Genomic DNA, 23,533 nt, shown 5'->3' on the forward strand with positions numbered 1-23,533 from the left:
TAAAGATTGGTTTCGGAGGATGGAGAGGTGTATTGAATGTAGAGGAAATTACTTTGAAAAAATTAAATAAACAAAGCTGTATTGCAAAACTTTCCTAGTACCCTTTGTACTATTATTCTGGTAGAACAGTTTTACTAAAAGAGCACATTCCTTTTTTGTAAGAGCCATAATCATTATTGACGGTGGAATTGGCCTTTTTCCTTTTATCTAACAGGATGTTATTTGCATAAGCAGTGTCTTGAAGTAAATGATAACTTTTACATATGTGCAGCACCGTTTTCCCCCTGGTGGCAGAAATTTTAACAATTTTTTTTAATTCTACAAATCCTTTCCCCATACCCTAAATGACATACCCACCAATAACACTAACTGTTTTGACACTAGGGTCTCCTGAATATGGAAACTTATTTTATAACCACCCGGTATATAAGGATCTGTTTTGATAAATTCAACTGAGACATTAACTTGGACAGATAGTGTTAATGCTATACTAGATAGTCTGTTTCTGGTGGGTGGCGTGACCTCTGATCCTTTAGATCACTCACGGACTCGTCTTGCTAATGCCAGTTACAGTGTTTACATCCAGAGTGAGCCTTTTAATCTGCTTGAATTGAACAGCTGTCCAAAAAATTAACATTGCCAAATGTCCAGGCATGGATCTTGTTGAAAGTACCTTCATATTAAGACACCTGAAATACTTCTGTTTTTGTTTAACGAATACCTTCGGACGGGTACTTTTCCAGAAGTCTGGAAAATCATACTGGTCAAACTCATAAAAAGCCTGGTAAACCATCATTTCATCCAAGGTCTTGCAGAACAATAGCACTCCTGGTCAATTTGGGAAAATTAATGGAGCATCTTATGGCTATTTGTCTACACAACCTATTACAACAACAGGATTTAATACCCACAAACCAATACGGTTTTTGTCCTGGCAGGTTCTACGAGGATTCACTGGTAGACCTGGTTGTTCATCTGGAAAACTCAACTTATAAATAGGTTTTAGCTGTATATATATTGACTTTGAGGGTGCTTTCGATTCCCTTTGGTGGGAAAGTGCCCACAAAATACCCCCCCATACCTCGACTGGCTTTGTATTGCTAAGTTTTCTCTGAAACCATACTTCCTTTTTCACAGCTATTTTGATAACAGAGCAATAACTGTAAAATCTAAGTTCAATCAAGTTTCTAGGCAAGTCTCACAAGGACGTCTTCAGGGATCTATCCTAGGATCCCTTGTCTGGAACATGGTCCTGCAGCAGTGGATTTCTAGAATCTTTGAAACTGTTAAGATTATAAGTACAAGCAACCCCCATATAACACAGTACTTATTATTATTATTAGCTATATAGTACAAGGAAGCCTGAGGCTTATGCTGCACCAGCCAAAAAAAAAAAAAAAATTCCCGAGTTACCCCCCTGCGTGAGAGAGAAGTAGAAAGGCATCACCAAGAAAGAGAATGATGATATCCAGCTCAGGACCCTAGGTTAGCCAAGCCCATACTCACCAGATGTGAGCCCCACTTCTACAACAAAGTTTCGCTCTAACAGTTTGAGAATTGCCAGAAATCTCACATTACACAGCATTTTTGAGCTTTTATGTTAGATGTAATTTTCAATGTTATCATTTCTTTTTGTGAACCCCTGCTGTTGACTCGCTAGCCATTATCGCCTTCATGGTATTTTTCTAAAACTCATTTCTGGAGATCAGTACCATAAAACAAAAACAATTTGCAGTTTCCATTTTAGTAGTCTTTTCTGTTAGTGTAATCAATTATAAACAGGTAGTAAACTATCTTCTTGCATTTGCTATAGTACCGATAGCTGGTATTCTGTGGGTTTTCACATTATTATTCCCCTTCCATGAAATATTTAATCATATAAAAAACAAATAAATTTTCAGAAAATCATTATTTCATATCTCACTTGTACGTGCTGCGTTCTTTGCTATTAATTGCTTATCATTTTTACTGTTTTAAATTTTACAACAAAAAAAAGTCAGAACAGAAATATCAATTAGTATATACTAGTATATTACAGTATGTATTAATTAAGCTATATATGTAAGTGTAAATTTATTTTTATTTTGCTAACTGGAAAATATTCTTCCCATTTTCACATATCATTTAAAGCGGGGACCCACTGCATTTTGTTAGAAGATCCCTGGGTTAGGTTCTGTGCTATTGAACTTGTGCTTGTTTGAGACCATAAAAAATTGTGGCTTCAAAAAGTGCAGTTCGTGACTTTTAAAGAGAGCAGAATGTACACAAAATCTGGATGCTGCAGAAACAATTGTGCTTAGCAGCAATGAAGAAGAAGAAAATTAAATGAACGTACATTATCTGACATAAGTATCACAGTTTGTAAGGTAAGACATTTGTTCAGTTATTACTTTTATAAAAATAAAGTTAAAATATTCAGTTATTACTACTATAAAAATTAAGTTTCTGATAGTTATATATATATATAAAAAAAAAAAAAAAAAGGTGTATTTTTGTTAGCTTTTGGAACATAATCCCCCTTTTTGTACTGGTTCTTAGTCCCGTATAACACGGTTTCGCATTGCATGAGATTTTGTAGGAACCAAACTACCGTGTTATACAAGGGTTACCTGCATTGCCTACATCGATGTTTTGACTATCCTCATCAGTGGCAATACTCAGTCTGAGTTGGAATCTGTTCCAATAGTACACTTCAGGACCTATATGAATGGACTTTTAAGAAGTAAAGATTAGCCCTCAGAAGTCAAAGATCATGGTATTAGAAGCAGATTTAAACATCTCTCTCTCTCTCTCTCTTCCTCAAGTTAAAATCAGCCGACCGGGCTAGCCGAGTAGGTAAAGTACCTGCCCGGCAACCCAAAGGTCGCGGGTTCGATTCTCGCCTCGGACCAAAGTACTGCAAAAACCTTGGGAGGTGCAATATGGCCACAGAAGCCGATGCGCCAACAACTACCAAATCAAAAAAAAAAAAAAAAAAAAAAAAAGTTAAAATCAATAATGTTCGTCTTCCTTGTCACAGAAACTAAAATCCTTCGAGTAACAATAGACTGAAAGTTAAATTTTATGACATGTTACTAACTTGACAGTTAAAATAAACAACATCGTTAGAGAGTTAAGAATTTCAAAAGCTGAGTGGGGGCTCTCGAGAAGGACTTTAAAAATTCATTATAATGCAGTATTTATCCCAATGACCACCTATGCCGCTGGCACCTGGTTTCACAGGGCATTAATTGTTAGAATTAGGAACAAGTTATATTCTTTGCAGAGAACAATAAAATTGCCCATAGAGCAGGTTGTTCAGTGTTGACCCCTGCCTGGAGTTTTTCTCTTATGTCTACATTTGATCTTTAAAGGATTGTCTTACAGGTTAAAGAAGCAAATCCCAACAGAGGTTATGGAAATCACTATTGACTGTCAGCAGGATATCAAGCATGAAAAAAAGAGAATGAATTGTTGAATCAGTGGCAAAATCTGGAATGAATTGTTGAATCATTGGCAAACCCATTGAGACACAACCTCTTTAGGATTGGTGACAAGATGCTTCTTCCTGGAAGTGACTTTTCTTCAAGATAAAATAGTCATGGCTTTTCATCGATCTATATACTTCTTACTTGACCACAGGACACGATACGGATCATTAAATCAATGATTCTTCAGGTTCAATTTGGCTACCACAGATTTATGTCTTTGCAGTGAGACAGAGGGTTGGGATCACATGCTAACAAGGATCAGAGAACTCTCACAAATTGTGCTTTACAGCCTGGCCAGAAATCTTTGCTTATTCAGAATGCTGAGATGTTTCAGTCATTTCAAACTTTTGCCAGAGAGGAAAAAAGATGGCAGCTGTTATCTACAGTTTCATTTTCTTCTGGATCATCTGAGACCACCAGGTCCCCTACCTCATTTGATACTGATTGTAACCTCAATTGTCTTAATTTTGTAAATAATGTATCACTGAACAATTTTTTTTCCCCTCTGGAGTTGGCCTTCAGAGGGATCCCGCCCACCTTTTGGCAACATCAGGTGGGTCAGCATCTTGAATTGAGACAGTACAAGCACTACTGGAACTGGCCCGCCTTCCCCTGGTGTAGGCAAGTACCCAGAATCACCTCTCCAGGTGATTGATGTTTCTGGGTAGCCAGAACAGAACACACACACAAACGTACATTACCCACATATCTCGCCCCTTTCCAGTGGTACTATTCTTCACAGAGATATGCGGCAGAGTTGAACTGACCTTTACCAAAACACATCCACACAATTAGTTTTAAAAAATGAAAGGATCTTCACTATCCTCTCGATCTCTTAGTACATGTTGCAATTTAGCTGATTATGCAAGAAGAGAATGCTATTTTCCAGATCCATACATACAATGGACATTCTAAGATGATATATTTAACTTTTAATAGGAATTGACAGTTATGACAGAGTGAAGGTTAGTCCTCTTTATTAAGAAAGTAACCATGTGTCAGGTGAGTATGATCAATTCATAATCTGAAATGTGACAGACTTTTTCCTTCCTAATATTTATCAGTCAGTTGGGATCAGTTTTAACCTCAAGTAATTCATTGTTTGTTTGGTCTTTTCAAATAAATATCCATTTCTTTTTACAGGCTTTTTGTTGCAGTTGTAGCGATATTAGAATATGATGAAAAAAAGCAAACATATATAGAATCAGCAAAAAAAAAATCCATCACACGTTCATTTCCACCAATCTATATATATATATATATATATATATATATATAAAATTTTTTTTTAATGAAAACTCCAAACACCAGATGTATTAGAACCTACAGTACCTTAGTACCTTGAATGGGTTGAAGGTTGAGAAGTTGAAAGAAGTAGTTTATTCAACAGTTTATTTGGATTTTATCAAATCATTTAACACAATTGTACAGTAACCTCATGAGAGGTTATTATACAAGCTTGAATAGGTTGGGATTACTGGTAAGATTCTAAGATGTGCCTTCCCAGTCAGATATTGAAGTATTAAGAGGCACTGAGTACTCCGTCTGTATTGATATAAAACACAGCTTTTGAACTATTGATGCTTATGTTGACGATTTAGCAGGTAGTGAGAACCTGCATCTTTGCTTCTTGATATGAGACTTTATGCTCATTTTTGAATTTTTTTCCCATCTCATTTCCAGTGGGTGCAGTCCCTTGAAAAGACTATGTTTACTTTGGCAGTTTGAACAACTTTTTGGCTTCGAAACACACTTTTATGGATGTGTTCTTTAGACCTACATGAAGCACAGGTGGACTACACTCTGCAGTCTGTTTGTGAGTGACCAAATTTTTTGCACTAAAAACATCAGACCAGGTTAAGAATGTATGATCAGACTTGGCACCTTACGTACCCAGCTTTTATAGTTGTTGGCAAATTCAGTGATTTGGAAAGTGAGGATGATCATGCAAGTAGGAACAAGCACTCAGTCTTTTTTAAAATCATTCTTTTAGCATTCTCTACATTTTGATCTTTTAGTTCTTCTACAATTTCCTCCTCTGATACATTGAGCAAATCCCACTCTACTACAATCCCTTTAAAGGTGTCTAAGAAACTTTGTGGGAATTCCACGGAAGGTGGATAATTAGTAGTCTCTGCATTAGATACATTTGGTTTGTCTTGTTTATGTGAAGGACCTGAATCAAAAAATTCATCATAGAACTGTATGTTGTTATCCACTGCTGGTCCTTTTAGTCCTGGGAGCATGGTTTTCTTCTTCCAGGTTTCTGGGTCCACAACATCGAGATAGGAGTGGTGCCACCAGTGACCAAGCAGTTGTTAAAGTTAGTCATTAACCTGAATTATATGTTTTTATATTTTAATTTTTTTAGTGTGGGGTAACCCCCACACACACCCTTCTAATAATCAAAAGTTATTGTTATTTGGTTTTTAGGAGCATTAGCAACTAAGGCCATATTGCTCTGGAGATATGAGGGTCATTCCCTGACCTTTCCGCATCCTCTGTATTTGGTGGTCACGGGCTTGAACCCCAGTCTAATCAAGAATCGTGTACTATGCACTGCTGCTCCTGCCCACCTGGCTACGGAGGCACCAATAATCAAAAGATGTACAAAAATTATATTATATTATCTAAAAAAAATTAATAACAAAATCACATCATTTATATACATTTTTGATTATAAACAACATTTTTTGTCCAATTTTTTTGTTTGTTTGATCCATTTTCCGTTAGTACAAAGATTTTTTAGCTGCCTTCACTCTATTTAATGTAACGTACAATCGTCCATATGAAAAACACAGTGATGTTAAGTCAATACCAACCTTAGATAATGCTTGACCTTCGACTTTTGCCTGTCATACTAAAAGCCAATTTCACAGGAAAACATGTTTGTTGACAAATGAAGTTATATTCCCTTCATATGAATACGTATGAATCCATGGAATATATGCTTTTGATCCACCATAGATAATATTTGACCTTTGACATTTGTTCATTATCATATTAAAAGCCAATTTCACAGGAAACTGTGTTCGTTGTAAAATGAAGTTATATTTCCCTTCGTTTGAATACATACGAATCCATGGAATATATAATTTTGATCCATCTGTCACCTGTGAGGTGTTCACAAACCAAACATTTCTTCCTTATTCCCATTGCATGTTGTCATTCTTTATATATCTAAGATTTTTAAAACCATAACAATTGTGTTTACCTTTAATAGTATTTTATGCAGAGGTAAACCTGAAGGCTCCAGAGAATAAAGTATTTCGGGTATTACAGAGTTGTATTCTTCAGTTTTACAACTATCTGGCATAATTTGGTCTGATGAATAAACTATTTTCAATTCTCCTGGAATCTTAATTTTGGATAAAATTTTTTCATTCAGCGAACAGTATTATTTGTTGCAGCTAAAAACTTTTCTTCCAAAGGAGTTTAGATACTTCCAAAAATGCCATGTATTAAATTTCCTGAACTGCAAATATTTTCAGGAATCTCTATTTGATCATTTTTGTCATTTGCCACTTTATCATTGTTTACGATTTTTTTCTTTTTTTTTTTTTTATCAATGATTGGAGTTTCAGTAGAGGTATCAACAATTTGTGATTAATTTTTTTTGTTCTTTTTGTATCTTTCCTTTCTTAATTGTGAAGCCTTTAACTTATTATAATCGCTTTGTTTTTGTCAATGTCAGGATTTTTAAGTGCTGCTTCATACTCTTCAAGATCTTTTCTTTTCTTCTCAGCTTTTCTGATATGATCGTTCTCTTTTCTATTACTGCCATTATTAACAACATTGTTAATAGCTGAAGAAACTTTTCAAAAAATTGAATCATTGCCTTCAGAAATGTAGAATTCTAAAATAAAAAACAGGAAAAATTAAACCCTGCATTTGGAGAGGTACCCATAGACTGGAGCAGGTGCCTCTGTAGCCAGGTGGGAAGGAGCGGCAGTGCGTAGCACACACTTCTTGATTAGACTGGGGTTCGAGCCTGTCGCCACCAAATACAGAGGATGCGGAAAGGTTAGGGAATGACCACCATGGCTTAGTTGCTAATGAACCTAAAAACAAAAACAAAAAAAAAAAAACAAACAGACTGGAGATGTGCAAATGTGACCCCAATTCACAAACGAGGATCAAAGGCTGACACAAGTAATTATAGACCCATGAGTTTAACTTCTGTTCCAGGAAAATTAATGGAGGCACTGCAGGATCATCTAGACAAGACTTCAGTTATACCTTGGACACAGCATGGCTTTGTTAAGGGAAAGTCTTGCCTGACCAATTTGATTGGATACTATGATGCAGTCACAAAATAACTGGATGCAGGGAATAATTCTGATATTATATATTTGGATCTTAGCTTTTGATACTGTTGCACATGGAAGACTGCTGCACAAATTGGAGCAGTGTGGCATTGGAGGCAAATTGCTGCTATGGATAAAGGGATGGTTGAGGGGGAGAAGACAGAGTGGTAATCAATGGACATTGCTCATCGTGGACTAATGTTATCAGTGGAGTCCTTCAGGGTTCAGTGTTGGGTCCATTGTTGTTTTCTGTATTTATAAATGATATTGATGATGGTATATCAAGCTTAATGTCCAAGTTTACAGATGATACAAAGGTTGGCAGGGTTGTTAAGGACACTACTGATGCTATGCTGCTGCAACAGGATCTGGAGAGGTTGAGCAGATGGACTGAGAGGTGGCAAATGAAAAGTACTACATATGGGAAACAGTAACCCTAGAGCAACGTATCAACTCTGTGGTAGAGAAGGAAAAGGACCTGGGGAGTAATTGTGCAGGCAGATATGAAGTTTTCTGAGCAGTGCAGACGGGCTGCAACAGAAGCTCATGGTGTCTTGTCAATGATATACAGGAATTTTTCTAGCAGGGATAAGGAGGTGATTATTCCCTTGTATAAGGCAATGGTCAGGCCACACCTTGAGTATTGTATACAGGTCTGGAGGATTTATTTCGAGATAGATGTAGAGCTGCTGGAACGAGTACAGAGAAGGGCAACAAGATTAGTGAATGGAATAAAGGGTTGCTCTTACGAAGAAAGGCTTAAGTTTTGCAAATTACAGTGTCTGGAGACTAGACACCGGCGAGGTGATCTGACAGAGGTGTATAAAGCCTTGAATGGTTTCAGCATGCATAATGCTGATGGGATTCTTCCTCTTGCTCAGAATAATCACCTGAGAGGGCATAAATCCAAATTGAGGAAAGACACATGTAGGATAGATGTGCGGAAATTTGCCTTTAGCCAGCGGGTAGTTGGTTATGGAACAGACTTCCATCCCTTGTTGTGGAAGTTGATAGCCTAATTAAATTTAAGGCTCAGCTAGACATATATATTTTGAACGAGAAGAGGGGTGAAATGGGAGTGTTTTTTTTTTTTTTTTTTTTTTTTTTTGGCTGATGGATAGATGTGCATAAGCTTGTTTTCTTGCATCATATGCCTCTACTAATGCTAATGATATACAGGAATTTTTCTAGCAGGGATAAGGAGGTGATTATCCCCTTGTATAAGGCTATGGTTAGGCCAAACCTTGAATACTGTATACAGGTCTTGAGGCCTCACTTTAAGAAGGATGTATAGCTGTTGGAAAGAGTACAGAAAGGGGAACAAGATTAGTGAATGGAACAAAGGGTTGCTCTTACGAAGAAGGCTTAAATTTTGCAAATTACAGTGTCTGGAGACTAGGCACCTCCGAGGTGATCTAATTGAGGTGTATAAAGCCTTGAATGGTTTGAGCATGCTCAATGCTGATGGGATTCTTCCTCTTGCTCAGAATAATCACCTGAGAGGGCATAAATTCAAATTGAGGAAAGACATGTAGGATAGATGTGCGGAAATTTGCCTTCAGCCAGCGGGTAGTTGGTTGGTGGAACAGACTTCCATCCTTTGTTGTGGAAGTTGATAGCCTAAATAAATTTAAGGCTGAGCTGGACAGGTATTTGGAACGAATTGAAGGGTGAAATGGGAGCAGGGTTTTTTTTTTTGCCGATGCTGCATAAGCTTGCTTTCTTGCATCATATGCCTCTACTAATGCTAATTAATAATGGCTGAACTGTCAACATGTGTAACATCATAACACTACTAAACGCTATCAGGTAATGAGCCATCACTGTGGTATATGCAGCTTAATTTAAGAGTGACGTGCCTAGGTTGTTTGTTGTAGTATGATGCAATAGCCATTAGCTCCACCTTGAGGAAAGCGAAAAGTGTGCACGTGAAAAAGCACTATTTTCTGAAATATTCTTTTATATATAGATATCGAGTTTTGGAACATATTTCCAACAAGTAATTGCCGAAATTATTTCAGGGAGCAAACTGATGCTGACCAGTGTACTCTTTGTTTTGTGACATGGAGCAATGTTATGCTGGAAGGTGTGAGGCAACTTCCATTAAACTGATACAATAAATAAATTTTCCGTTTATACTCTGGCATGACAACCAAGTCAGTAGAGTTTACAATAAATCGTCAATACAAATATTTATTGTATTTAGTAGTCACAGTGTTGAACTCCTGTCCCTCAAGGAATGCATGCTGTACACTCTTGAATGCTGGGTAAAAAGAATTGTCCTGAACATCAGTGTAGAATATGGCATTTGACTTAGACCTCTAGAGTCAGGACTGTGGAGGGACACCACCGAGCCGCCAGGCTGGAAAGTTTGACTTGGTGCCCATTTTAAATAAACAAGATAAATATAATACCATATAATATATATTATAGGTAATATATTATTTAAATTTAATGCATAATAGATCATTATTAACACTGTTTTCATTATTAATGTTAATCTGCCTTATTGCATGAAAACTATTTTCTTATAATTTTATTATAATATTTATTATGTGATATTAATTATATTATGTGCTGTCATTACATCACAACACATAAGGACTCCTTAAAATATCATCAGATATTAATTTTATTAATCGTCTGTGAGAGTATAACATTTGCAGTACAGCAGTCATCTGGAGAGGTTCAGGTGAAATCCTATCATTCATTGGAAGTATTTCTAAAGGCTTCAACTGAGCCTATTACCTTATGAGGTATTCTGGATTTTTCAGTCCATGAACACATTTGCACAGACACAATATATAGACAGTTCCTATTCCATGTGATAGGCAGATCTGGGAGCCATCTGTATTTATTTGAGAATATGTGAACTCTGACAAACAGGTTGCAGCCGTTCAATGTTTAAGCTTGCTAGTGCAGTTTTCACCCGTTGCTTAAAGTAAAGATCACAACTTGGAGTAAAACTTTGCCATGGTAGGTTCAATACAGTATTATTCCTTATAATTAGTGTACTATCGTACAGTACACAGGAATACCTCGGACAGTGTGGTTAATGCATTGTAAAAAACTACCACACTGACTGAATCAGCACTAAACGGCGAACAGTTTCAATGAGAAAAATAATGATACATTGTTTCATAAGGATTTTTTTTATATTAGAAAACATTATGCATGATTAGTTAGAACAATAATAAATACAAATAGTAATGAGGGAGACTAAGAATGAAATTAATTTATAATCAATCACAGTCGCAGATTATAAACCGCATTATAGTGAATCCCATACTGATTTAAGCCACACTGTGTGAGGTTTGCTGTATTCATTAAATAAATATGTTTTCCAAACTAAATTTTTTTACATTCTCAAAGACCACTGTTATGTTGTTATTATTTGGTTTTTAGGAGCATTGGCAACTAAGGCCATATTGCTCCGGGGATATGCGGTGGTCATTCCCTGACCTTTTCGCATCCTACGTATTTGGTGGTTACAGGCTCAAACCCTGGTTCGAGCCCGTAACCACCAAATCTAATCAAGAAGCGTGTGCTACGCACTGCTGCTCCTGCCCACCTGGCTATGGAGGTACCGCTCCACTGTTATGTACAAAGGGTACTAGGAAAGTTTTGCAATATGACGCAACAATGAATCACAGGAAGCTGCTTGTTGCTGCATGTTTAGACATGTTCATACGTGCATAGTAGCCGCCGTGCCAAGTCGATGGGCTCAGTTATTCATTAGTAGTGAGAGTGTAAAGTGCTTGCGATGGCATCGTGGTCACGAAATGAGATAAGGACAGTTTTGCGGTATAATTTTGTGCGTGGTTTAACCATAGACCGGTGCTTAGAAGAAATGACTCTTGCACTAGATGATGATTGTCCACATCGTACAACGATATTCAGGTGGTATAGAGAATTCCAAAGGGGAAATTTCACTCTGGATGATTCTGAGAGGCCGGTAAGGCCACGAACGTCAGTTACGGAGGAAAACGTTACTGCTGTGAGGAAAACGCTTGACGAAAACAGGCGAGTGACCTACCAACAGATAGAGGATACTTTGGGCCTAAATGCACCAGCAATTCGTTCGATTCTGCAAGATCATTTGCACGTGAAGAAACTTTGTTCTCTCTGGGTGCCGCATCAACTGACTGAAGAGCAGACGACACGACGTGTGACTTGGTGCCGGGAGATGTTAAAAAAGTTTGATAAGGGACAATCTCGGTATGTGAACAACATCGTGACAGGTGACGAGACTTGGCTGTACTATTACGATCTGCCGACCAAGGCTCAAAACAAAGTTTGGGTCTTTGATGATGACGACACACCCGTAATTGTCAGAAAATCCCGATCTGTAAAGAAGAAAATGATAGCTGTATTTTTCAAATCGAGAGGAATTGTGGAACGTGTCGTTTTGGACACGCAGAAGACAGTCACAGCTAAGTGGTATACTGAACAATGCCTGCCTAAAGTCATTGGATCTATGAAGAACCTGCGGCCAAAGTCAAGAATGGACACCTGGTACCTCCATCACGATAATGCTGCAGCTCACCGCGCCAAAGCCTGCACCGAATATTTGACCACGACAGGACTGAAACTTCTCGAGTACCCTCCCTACAGCCAGACCTTGCTCCCTGCGACTTTGCACTGTTCCCGCATGTGAAAATGAAGCTAAAAGGGAGGCGGTTTTCCAGTGATGAGGACCTTCTACGGGCTTGGGACAACGAGTGTGCTTTACTCCCTAGTGAAACTTGGCAGAACTGGTTTAAAGATTGGTTTCGGAGGATGGAGAGGTGTATTGAATGTAGAGGAAATTACTTTGAAAAAATTAATTAAACAAAGCTGTATTGCAAAACTTTCCTAGTACCCTTTGTATAGGTACTTAATAATAATTTAATATTATTCCACTACCCTTATAAAATTGTAGTACTGGAAATATTTTATAATAAAAATTTGGAACTATTATATATTATTTCAGAGAATATAGGTTTAGTGGTTCATGATTTGTTGAAAGGGGTTAGCGAGCCAAAAAAAGGTTGGGAACTGCTACTCTACATCAAGATTTTTAAAAATTTATGAGATTGCTGGTGGTGTTGGAATACTTTCAGAAGAGATTCTGTACATCTGTATTCTGGGGGGGGGGGATGTTTTTGGCATTAGTACAGGCTATTGATGCAAGAAAGCAAGTTTATACAGCATTGCCAAAAAAAAAAAAAAATCCCAGCACACCCATCCATTTGTTCCAAATGTTTGTCCAGTTCTTCCTTGAATTAATTTACGATAACAGTTTTCAAACGACAGATGTCTTTTCCAGCAATCAACTACCTGCTGGCTAAAGGCAAACTTCCACCCATCTATTCTACAACTTTCATTCCTCGATCTAAGTTTACGCCCCCTCAGGTTTAAAAATCTGAGCAAGAGGAAGAATCCAATCAGCACTGAGCTTGCTTATACCATTCAAGCCTTATACACCTCAATCACATCACCTTGCAGGTGCCAAGTCTCCAGATGCTGCAATTTGCAGAACATAAGTCTTTCTTGGTAAGAGCACCCCTTTGTTCCCTTCACTAGTCTTCTTGCCTTTCTCTGTATTCGTTCTAGAAACTCTACATCCTTTTTAAAATGAGTCCTCCAGACCTGTTCGCAGTATTCACGGTGTGGTATGACCATTGCCTTATACAAGGGAATAATCACCTCCTTATCCCTGCTAGCAAAATTCCTGCATATCATTGACAGGACCCCATGACCTGCTCTGGCAGCCTGTCTGCACTGCTCAGAAAACATATGTCTGCAAAATAGGCCCCGGGTCTTTTTCATTCTCCACTACCCTGAGTACCACACAGCTGGTACTTTTTTCTGGGGATACTGCTACCAATATGCAGTACTTTGCATTTGTCAATGTTAAACTTTAGTTGCTGCTTCTCAAATCATCAGCCCACGTTTTCTAGATCCTGTTGCAGTAGCATATTGTTATTACTGCCATTAACAAGCATGCCAACCTTTGCATCATCGGCAAACTTGGACATTAAGCCTGATATACCTTCATCAATATCATTGATAAATACAGAAAACAACAATGGGCCCAACATTAAACCCTCGGGAAAACACCACTAATAACATTAGTCCATGAAGAGCAGTGTCCATTGTTTCCATTCTGTCTTCTCCCACTGAACCGTCCTTTAATCCACAGCAGGAACTTGCCCTTAATGCCATACTGCTCCAATTTGTACAGCAGTATTCCATGCTCTACAGTATTAAAAGCTTTCCTGAAGTACAAGTATATGATATCAAAATAATTTTTTGCAACTAGTTCCTTTGTGACCACATCTTAGTATCCAATCAGACTGGTCAGACAAGACTTCACCATGCTGTGTCTGAACTATAACTGCATCTTGTCTACATGATCCTGCAGTGCTTCTTTATTAATCAGTGATCCATTATATCACCAGAACAGAAGTCACAACTAACAGGTCTGTAATTACTCATGTCACCCTTTGATCCCCTCCGTGAATTAGGAATATATTCACACACCTGCAGTCCGTAGGGAACACCCCTGAGTCCTAGGTTGCTCTCATAATAATAGCTATGGGGTTTGCTTACTTTCTTTGCTGCCTTTCTTATGTTTAACTTCAACAATTTATCCTTCCTTTTCCTCTCAGTTATTACAGAATCGTTTAGCTCCATGTTAAGAGTTTGATAGCTTCTGGCCTCCACTTCCCTACAGAATTCCTACTATGTGAATGTAGATGCAAAATACTCATTGAGTTTGTCAGCTATCTGAGCAGGATCATCAACAGTCGAACCATTGATATCAAGTGAGCCAATCTGATTCATCCCTTTCCTTCTAGAGTTTACGTAAGTAAAGAAGCCTGCTGTTTTTCTTTGCATCTTTCGCCAAAGATTTCTCATAATCTGCCCTCGCTTGCCCAACCTTTTTTGTGACTTGATTACAGACTAGTTTATATCTACCATAGGCTTCAAGTGTTGTCTAATAATTTGTATGCATCCCACGTATTTTTCTTCTCTGCCATGAGTCTCATTAGTTCATCTGGCATACATTTAGGCCTAAACCTTGAACAGAATTTCTTAGTTGGGATGAAAAGCCCAGTAGCTTCCAAAATTACTTCCATGAATGCTTCCCATTTAGAATTTGTCATGGGTAATACCACCAGTTGGTCATACTGTATAGAATTTAAAAAATGTCTGAGACTACTGTAATCAAGATTTACAAAAGCAAAAATTCTTCTCTTTACCCCCGATGACAGTTAAAACTTGCCCATTCTATTTCTTTGTATAGTTGGTCATTGTACTCATCAGGGTCATTAGGCCTATACCACACCCCTACCCTCTTTTTGCTTTCCCAATGCATATGTAACACAAAACCGACCCAACTTTGCACCATCCACCAATGTCAACTGGATGCACTGCATGAGATTTTGTGTGTTTCCTAAGTAACAACATAGCTCCCCCTCTATTCCTATCCTGTTTATCTTTTTTTGTACACACCATACTCCCCAAATTTCAATTCCGTATTGCTTTTAGTTGTGACACCACGTCTCTGATATCCCAACAATATCTCCCTTTGATGCCTTGAACAGCACTTCAAATCCATGAAATTTATTTACTATATTCCTACAATTGGTGTACATGCAAGTATACATGCACCTGTTCTTACTTTTAGTTACCTAACACAGCCCATGTACTTACCATGTGTTGTCTATAGTTTAGTATTAACATTAGCAAGGGCACATGATACAAGAAAGCAAACTTATATAGCATCAGCCAAAAAAAAAAAAAAAAGAACATCTCCCCCCTTCTCATTTCACTCATCCAATCGCTCCAAATGTTTGTCAAGTTCTGCCTTGAATATGTTTAAGCTATCAACTTCTACGACAGATGGAAGTTTGTTCCAGCAATAAACCATCTGCTGACTAAAGGCAAACTTCTGCACATCTATCCTAAAACTGCCTTTCCTCAATTTGAATTTATGCCTTCTCAGGAAATTATTCTGAGCAAGAGAAAAAAATCCCATCAGCATTGAGCTTGCTCAAACCATTCAAGGTTTTACACCTCAATCAGATCACCTCGCAGGTGCCTAGTCTCAAGACACTAATTTGCAAAACTTAAGCCTTTCTTCATAAGAGCAACCCTTTGTTCCGTTCACTAATCTTGTTGCCCTTCTGTGTACTCCTTCCAACAGCTCTATATCCTTCTTAAAATGAGGCTCCCAGACCTGTATGCAGTACTCAAGGTGCCGCCTGAACATTGCCTTATACAAGGGGATAATAACCTCCTTATCCCTGCTAGAAAAATTCCTGCACATCATTGACAAGACACCTTGAGCTACTCTTGCAGACCATCTGGACTGCTCAGAAAACTTCATATCTGCAAATTATCCCCATGTCCTTTTCACTCTCTACCTCTGTCAGTGTAGTACTACACAATTCATATGTTACTCTGGGGTTACTGCTTCCCATATGCAGTAAGTTACATTTGTCAATGTAACTTCACTGCATATGAAGTTACATTGGCAAGTCAACTTCACTTGCCACCTCTCAGCCCATCTACTCAACTTTCTAGATCGTATTGCAGCAGCGTACTGTCATTAACAACCCTGCCAACCTTCATATCGTCTGCATACTTGGACATTAAGCCTGATATACAGACCCAACACTGAACCCTGGGAGACTCCACTAATAAAATTAGTCCGTGAAGAGCAGTGTCCATTGATTACCACTCTGTCTTCTCCCACTCAACAATCTCTTTATCCATAACAGCAATTTGCCTCCAATGCCCCACTGCTCCAATTTGTGGAGCAGTCTTCCATGTGAAACAGTATTAAAAGCCTTTCTAAGATCCAAATATATAATATCAAAATTATTCTTTGCATCCATTTCCTTTCAGACTACATCATAGTATCCAATCAAAGTGGTCAGACAAGACTTCCCCTTAACAAACCCATGCTGTGTCCAAGCTATTGAAGTCTTGTCTAGATGATCCTGCAATGCTTCTTTAACCAGTGCCTCCATTAATTTCCCTGGAACAGAAGTTAAACTAACAGAACTGTAATTACCCATGTCTCCCTTTGATCCGCCTTTGTGGATTGGGGCCACATTTCCAGTCCATGGGTACCTTTCCCTGACTCCAAGGAAGCTCTCATAATTATGGCTAAGGTTTGCTTACTTCCTTTGCTGCCTCCTTTAATATAACTGGATAGATCCCATCCACTCCTGGTGCCTTTCTTATGTTTATCTTCAACAATTTCTCCTCCACTTTACTCTCAGTTATAACAAGATTATCTAGCTTATTGCCAGAGTTTAATACAACTCTGGCATTCCCCTCCTTGAATAACTGCTCATGTGTGAACGTAGATGCAAAATATTCATTTAGTTTGTTAGCTACCTGAGCAGGATCATAAACAGTTGAACCATCTATATCAAGTGGACCAATCTGATTCTACCCCTTCCTTCTAGAGTTTACATAAGTAAAGAACTCTTTGCTGTTTATCTTTGCATCCTTTGCCAAAGATTTCTCATAATTTGCCTTTACCTGCCTAATCTCTGTTGTGACTTGGTTACAGACCAGTTTATATCTATCATAGGCTTCTGTATCAACTGTCAATATTATATGTATCCCATGCATTTTTCTTCTCTGTCACATGTTTAATTAGTTCATTGACATCCATTTAGGCCTAAATCTTGAACATTATTTCTTAGTTGGTATGAAAAGCCTAGTAGATTCCAAGATTATTTGTTTGAATGCTGTCCATTTTGAATTTGCTGTTGGTAAAAATTATCAGTTTGTCCTACCATATAGAATTTAAATACTGTCTCAGACCTCTGTAGTCAACTTTACGAAAGCAAAAACCCTTCCCTTTACCCCTGATTGTAGTTACCTCTTTGAGTAAATCCCACTTCAGCACACTGATCACTGTCACCTAATGGTTCCCTTATCTGCAGATTCTTAATGCATGAAGAATCACTACTGATAATCAGATCAAGAGTATTACTCCCTCTTGTTGCCTCCCAAACATGCTGCAGTAGAAAACAATCATCCAAGAAATCCACAAAAGCCTTGCTAGTGTGTGAGTGATCAACCCACAAATTCCAGTCAATCTCTGGGAAATTAAAATTTCCCCATTATAAGACACTGATTTACTGGCCCACTATTTATCTGCCCAATTGCTCATTATACTCATCAGATTCGTTTGGCCTATAACACACACACCTACTCTCATTTTTCCTTTCCCAGTGCTTATGTCACACCAACATCAACTGGATGCACTTCCTTAGATTTTGTGTGTTTAGATTTTGCGATAATACCGATAGCTGGAATTGTGTGGATTTTTACCTTATTATGGTGAAATGTGTTTCCCCTTCACTGATATAAAAAAACAAATACATTTTCAGAATCTTCTCTTCATTCCTATTGTGTTCTGTTCAGTTGGGGTGATTCCGCGTTCGACTGCCATTTCTTGTAAACACAAAGGCGAATCGTGCATAAGCGAATTTGGTTCATGTTATATACGATATCGTTCCCCTATTTATAAATCGTGTATGATCGAATTTGTGTAGTGTAAACATGTGTTATACGAGGACTGACTGTATTTTATAAACTTATACCACAAATAATACTGGAAGTACAAGAACTGATTTATGATGTTTAGTATAATTATGATATAAATAAATCAGTAAAAAACCATCAAGGCATACTGATGTGATTTAACCCCCCCCACCCCAGCACACAACTGAGTAAACAGCAGAAGTAGAAGTTACCAGGGGGCAATAGCCTTTTCTAATGATGATGATCAAAAAGGCTAAGGTCCTATCCCCTACGATCAAATAATGTAAATTTTTTGAACTGTTACATAATGATTAAAGCTTAATTCCCCACCTTGTAGTAAATCTTGGGCTTGCACCTGGGGAGTTACTATTTCTTCAGTACGTGAATCACTCTTACACATACTTAGAAAATTAAGTGTCATGTGCAATTCTATAATAAGAATCAATAAACTTTTTTTGTTTTATCTAGAAAAGTTTGGATTTGATTGTGAGAAAGAAACTTACCAATTGTATCAACAATAAGATCTAACTGTGCATTATAGACAGCAATGCTCAAAGATGTCTCATTCAGAAGTGCTTCAACTGAGGGATTAAAAAACATAGGAAAGAAGCGTCAATTCTGTTTTAATTCATGTTAAGAAATCAAAAAACAAAAAAAAAATAAATAAATAAAATAAAAACGTGTACCTTTTGTTATTTATTTATTTATAAAATAAATAAATAAAAAAATTAATAATAATAACTACTGATATCTAAAATTAAACACTTGTACTCTTTTATATGTTTGTATTTTGAAAATTTATTTTAAATATCTGACTATAAGTAGCAGTTCACACTTTTCAAGTATCACTTGTTGCTTTTGAAAACAATCTGCATACATGATATAAAAATGTTTCATTTGAGATATCATTAGTTGGTTATACCATACTTAATTTGTTCCTCATTGAAAAAGTTATTTTTATCCTATGGCTTGAAATAATCACTGCCACAGGGAATTAAAGATTTATTTATGTGATATTACAACAAAATATGTTAAAAATACTTTAAATAATTCTGAAAACTTCATGGAAAAAAAAAGTTAGCTACACTTTGAGCTGTGCTAATTGTGTTAAGTTATAGAACCAAAGGTAAACTTTTCATTTTATTTAAAGTTAGGAAACCTAAGAAGAAGGTTTCAGTTGCACTTTTTCGGCATGGAGAACACTGGTAAAATTAGTGTACAGGGGAAGGGTTTAAAAGATAATTTTTTTTGTTTGATACCTTGAAATCTCTATAGCAACCAAACAAATTTTGGTTTGCACCTACTAATTCATTTTTTTCTTTGCAGTACTGAATGCAGCAAAGTGTCACATTGGATAAAGTGGAATACATATCAGTGATTCTAATTCCTCTTTCTGCAAAGGAAAACACCCAAAAGAATCCGCTAAGAAAGTTGTTGTTTATGGAGAAGTTGCTACACAACAGTATAAACAATTCAAATGTGGTGGAACTGTAGTGCACGATGAAGAAATTCCAGGACACCCAGCAACTGCTGAAACAGAAGAAAGTGTTCCAAAAATTGAGGCATTAATCTTGGAAGATTGCTGTATTAGCATCAAAGAACTAGTTGCACAGCTCCAAATTAGTGTAGGGTCTGTGGAGAACATCATCCATCAACAGTTGCATATGAATAAAGTGTCTGCTAGATGATTTCTGACCGCTTATCAGAAGTAAAGGGCACAATGTGCACATGAAATGTTGTTTATGTGCCAGGAAAAGCAAGGAGTTTTTCAGCATGATGTTATTCTAACAGATTACCTTCAAAAGGACTGTTCTGTTGATGGTGAAATATTATTCCAACCTCCTCATAAAGATATGTGCTGCTATAAAAGAAAAAAAGATGGGGAAAGCTGTCAAAAGGTACATGCCTGCTCCACTATAATGTTCCAGTGAAGTATGCCCACAAATGTGAGTCTGAAATATTGCCGCATCCTGCTTATTCCCCTGATCTTGCACCCTTGGTTTTCTTCCTCTTTCCTACCCTGAAGTCCATCCTTTGTGAAAAACACTTTGCTGCTGATAAGGTGAGTTTTGCTGCCAAGTCGTGGTTTGAAGGAAGTCAGAGTACTTCTACAAAACTGGCCTGTGGAAGCATATTGTGAGGTGGCAAAAATGTATCTTTTTGTGTAATACAGGTTTTTTTTTTTTTTTAACCTTCTATTACTGGGTGAACACAAATATTTTTGAACCCCTCCCTCATATGGTAATGATGCTCTATTTCACTTATGTGCTTTTCATTGGGTTGCAGGATTTTGAATTTTTTTTTTTAAAGATGATGAATTCACAGCACTCATCTTTAGCTAGAGATGGTGAGTGCTGTAAACACTCAACAATGCTTTGATCCAGAAATGATCAAAAAGTTCACAAGTGAATGATTCTACGGATGGTGAAAGAACAACTTAACATTAATAATGATCAATGAACAAAAGTTGCACCAACTCAAAGTATGCTAAGAACTCATTCAAGTTGTTGCTGAAGATCCTTACTTGTTCAATTTGCTTGGCCATGTTCTGCACTGGTTTTCAAAGCTTTTTTTAGCAAACTATGGAATTGTGAAGCTACCCAATCCACACCTTTATTCAATGATTAATCTCCCTAGGACTATTTCTTGTCCCTCAAAATTAAACCCATGTAGAAAGAATGAATTGATGGCATAGATGACATTAAGATGTTTCCAACAGTTATATACACAATCTGACAAGTGTATGGCAGTTCAAAGAAACTACTTCTAAAATATTAAGCTTTTTTATCTTAACATCTGGTTTCCTTGACTTAGTCCTGAAACTTAACTGACAAACCTTAATGATTTATTTAATTAATGGTGTCAAAATAAAATGGTAAGCAATAGCTGATACAGCTTAGAAAATCACTACTTATACAATTCATAATGCTCAATCTCAGAGCCATATCTCTTTTTGTTTTCCAGATTTCATCTGAGTATCCTTATATTTCTAAATGCATTAGAAATATAAGGATTTTGTCGAGTTTTTGGTATTATACTAACCTGTTTTATGTTAACTGCACAACCTAATTTGATCTAAAAAGAAAATCCTGGGGAAAAGAAGTTAACCATCTTTATTAATATGAAAATAGCTGCTGCTCTACATTTATTAAGCTAATTTAATAAGGCCTGATGATCATAATATTTTATTTTTTTACTTTCTAATGGAGAAATCCTAAACCGTAATTAGATATAGGTGTAACTATGACACTGAAACATGTATCCAAGTCGGCTATAATTATGTTTGTACCAATTGACTGTGTTAAAAATTAGGTGAGAAAAAATGGTACATGAAAAAATGTTTAATAGAATTACTGGGAAGATCTCCAAGTAGTTCAGGGGCTGGTGTAGTCCAGTGTTGAATCTCCCTCTTGTTTTTGATTTTTCTAAATGATATAGGAAGAGCTGTCAGAGTGAAAATGATTTAAATATAGGCAGGATGCTTAACAATTAGGACCAGGGTATGTTACTTCAGAATGACTTAGATCCATCACACATGTGGTCTGAAAGATGGCATTGAAATTTAATTCTGTTAAATGTTAGGTTATGGGGAGGGGGATCCAGGGGTGATATTAAGATGCCTAGTCTCCAGATGCTGCAGTTTGCAGAACTGCAGCTTTTCCTGGTAAGAGCACCCTTTTGCTTCCCTCACCAATCTTGTTACTGTTTACTTTATCTGTTCCTACAGACCACGTCCATCATAAAATGAGGCTCATCAGACCTGTAATGGGGGGGGGGAGTGGAGCTGTAATTAAAGGCGGTTTAGGATGAGAAAGATTTAGGTATCATGAAATTACAGTGGTCTCAAATGATGATGCAACCAAAAGCAAATTCTATATGGAAGCATTCAGAGAAGTAATCATAAAATATACCACGCCCTTTATGCCAATAAGAGAGACTATTCAGTTCTTAGAAGTTTAAAATTACATGGGATGCATATATATTATAAAGTGATGCAGAAACCTACAGAAGATATAAACTAGTCAGAAAGCAGGTTAAACAAGCAAAGACAGATCATGAGAAGTCTCTGACAAAGAAAAACCACAAAGACTTCTGTTTACTTATGTAAACTCTAGAAGGAAAGGGATGAATCAGATTGGTCTACTAGATATTATTATCATTATTAGTAGTAGCAGCAGTGGTGATTGCAAGTTTATACAGCATTAGCAAAAAAAAAAAACCAGCACTTCCCTGTCCATCTCCTCTGACAGTTCATCTAGTTCTTCCTCGAATTTATTCTAACTCTCCAACAACTGAGTAGGGGAGTTTCATGAAAAATATCCACATATCTAACCTGCAGCCATTCTACCCAATTTCTGTTTATGTGTGTGTAGTTTTTTGAGCAAGATGAAAGATTACATCAGCAGTGAACTTATCAACCAATTCAAAGCTTTAAACATTTCAATCACATTTCCATGCAGATGCCTAGTCACCAGATGCTGCAGTTTGCGGCAGCTTTTCTGATAAGAGCACCCTTTTTCTTCCCTCACCAATCTTGTTACTGTTTGCTTTATCTGTTCCAACATGTCCACGTCCATCATAAAATTAGGCTCATCAGACCTGTAAGCAGTACTCAACATGTTACAAAACCATTGCCCTGTACAATGTGATAATCACCTCTCCACGCTAAAAAAAAAAAAAAAAAAAAAATTTGTATATTGTAGACAAAACCACATGAGCTGTACTGCAGCCTGTCAGCACTGTTTAGAGGAGTTTCATTTCTGACGACAAAGGGCACCTCCGTAGCCAGGTGGGCAGGAGCAGCAGTGCAGAACACACGCTTCTTGATTAGACCGGGGTTCAAGCCCGTGACCACCAAACAAGGAGGATGTGGAAAGGTCAGGAAATGACCACCGCATATCCCCGGAGCAATATGGCCTTAGTTGCTAATGCTCCTAAAAACCAAACAAAACAGTTGTTTGTTATTTGGGTTTTAGGAGCATTAGCAACTAAGGCCATATTGCTCCGGGGATATGCGGTGGTCATTTCCTGACCTTTCCGGATCCTCCGTATTTGGATGTCACGGGCTCGAACCCCAGTCTAATCAAGAAGCGTGTGTTCTGCACTGCTGCTCCTGCCCACCTGGCTATGGAGGCACCAAACAAACAAATAACTGACTACAAACCCCCTCACCTTTTTCACTCTTCAATGCCCTAATTA

The 23,533-nt window shown here is 37.4% G+C and overlaps 1 protein-coding gene across 2 annotated transcripts in view; it reads right to left on the reverse strand.

Annotated features, from left to right (window-relative positions):
- LOC150083123 (retinoid-inducible serine carboxypeptidase-like) overlaps positions 1-23,533 on the reverse strand; it is a 316,995-nt gene that overhangs the window by 28,441 nt on the left and 265,021 nt on the right. For both annotated transcript variants that reach the window (XM_090377053.1, XM_090377052.1), the window contains exon 11: positions 18,838-18,915. In XM_090377053.1, the coding sequence (XP_090233179.1) occupies positions 18,838-18,915 (78 nt within the window). The remainder of the gene's footprint in view (positions 1-18,837; positions 18,916-23,533) is intronic.

The sequence above is a fragment of the Mastigoproctus giganteus genome, chromosome 7 (genome assembly GCF_048544385.1).
Source record: "Mastigoproctus giganteus isolate SK-2022 chromosome 7, ASM4854438v1, whole genome shotgun sequence".
Classification (NCBI taxonomy): Eukaryota; Metazoa; Arthropoda; class Arachnida; order Uropygi; family Thelyphonidae; genus Mastigoproctus; species Mastigoproctus giganteus.